The sequence below is a fragment of the Sinocyclocheilus rhinocerous genome, unplaced genomic scaffold (assembly GCF_001515625.1).
Source record: "Sinocyclocheilus rhinocerous isolate Xijiao unplaced genomic scaffold, SAMN03320098_v1.1 scaffold1862, whole genome shotgun sequence".
Taxonomy (NCBI): Eukaryota; Metazoa; Chordata; class Actinopteri; order Cypriniformes; family Cyprinidae; genus Sinocyclocheilus; species Sinocyclocheilus rhinocerous.
Window position 1 is genome coordinate 62,573 of NW_015653470.1, and position 833 is coordinate 63,405.

An 833-nucleotide genomic window follows, 5' to 3' on the forward strand; every position below is an offset into this window, starting at 1 on the left:
TTCCCACAGAACAGCTCAATGTGAGAGTCCGAGTGAACCTGCCAAGTTCAGCAGGGTTATTAAAACCTTGAAAAATAATAATAATAAAAATACAAATAAAAACAAATTAATTGAAGTAGAATAAACTTTAACAAATAAAATATTTTTTAAAAATTAAACTTTTTTTTTCAGCTAGTTGCTAAGCAAACATTTCTGATATGAATTTAGTTTAACTTGATGTACAGAAATAACTAAAACCATGAAAAAAACTTTCTGTATTTTTTTATTTGTAATAAAATAAAATAAAAATACAAATGATAAATAAAATACAAATAATAAAATAAAAAAAATTAGTGTAACTTGATGTACTAAAATAACTACAACTAAAAAAACCATTAAAAAAACTTTTGTTACTTGAAATAAAATGAAATTTAGCTGAAATGAATCAAAATATATGTTTTTAAAAAACCTTAAACTTATTTTATTTCACATAGTTGCCAAGGCAAAATTTATTATTTTTATTTAGTTAAACTTGACATATTAAATAACTAAAACTAAAACCATAAAAACTTTTGTTACTAGAAATAAAATAAGCTTTAACTGAATTAAATAAAATACTAAAAAACTTTTTATTTCAGCTAGTCGACAAGACAACGTTTTTCATTTTCATTTACTTTAACTTGATATACTAAAATAACTAAAATTAAAATCATAAAAAATATTTTGTTGCTTAAAAATAAAATAACATTTAACTGAAATAAAAAAAATTATTATAAAAAACTTATACAAGTAATATAATATATATATTATATATATTATATAAATATAGAGATACATCTGTTGATTTGATCTGT

General features: G+C 19.1%; 1 protein-coding gene across 1 annotated transcript in view; it reads left to right on the forward strand.

Moving 5' to 3' along the window:
• Positions 1-833, forward strand: part of adss1 (adenylosuccinate synthase 1) — a 9,376-nt gene that overhangs the window by 5,032 nt on the left and 3,511 nt on the right. The window contains exon 9 of the mRNA XM_016522361.1: positions 1-20. Coding sequence (XP_016377847.1) covers positions 1-20 — 20 coding nt within the window. The remainder of the gene's footprint in view (positions 21-833) is intronic.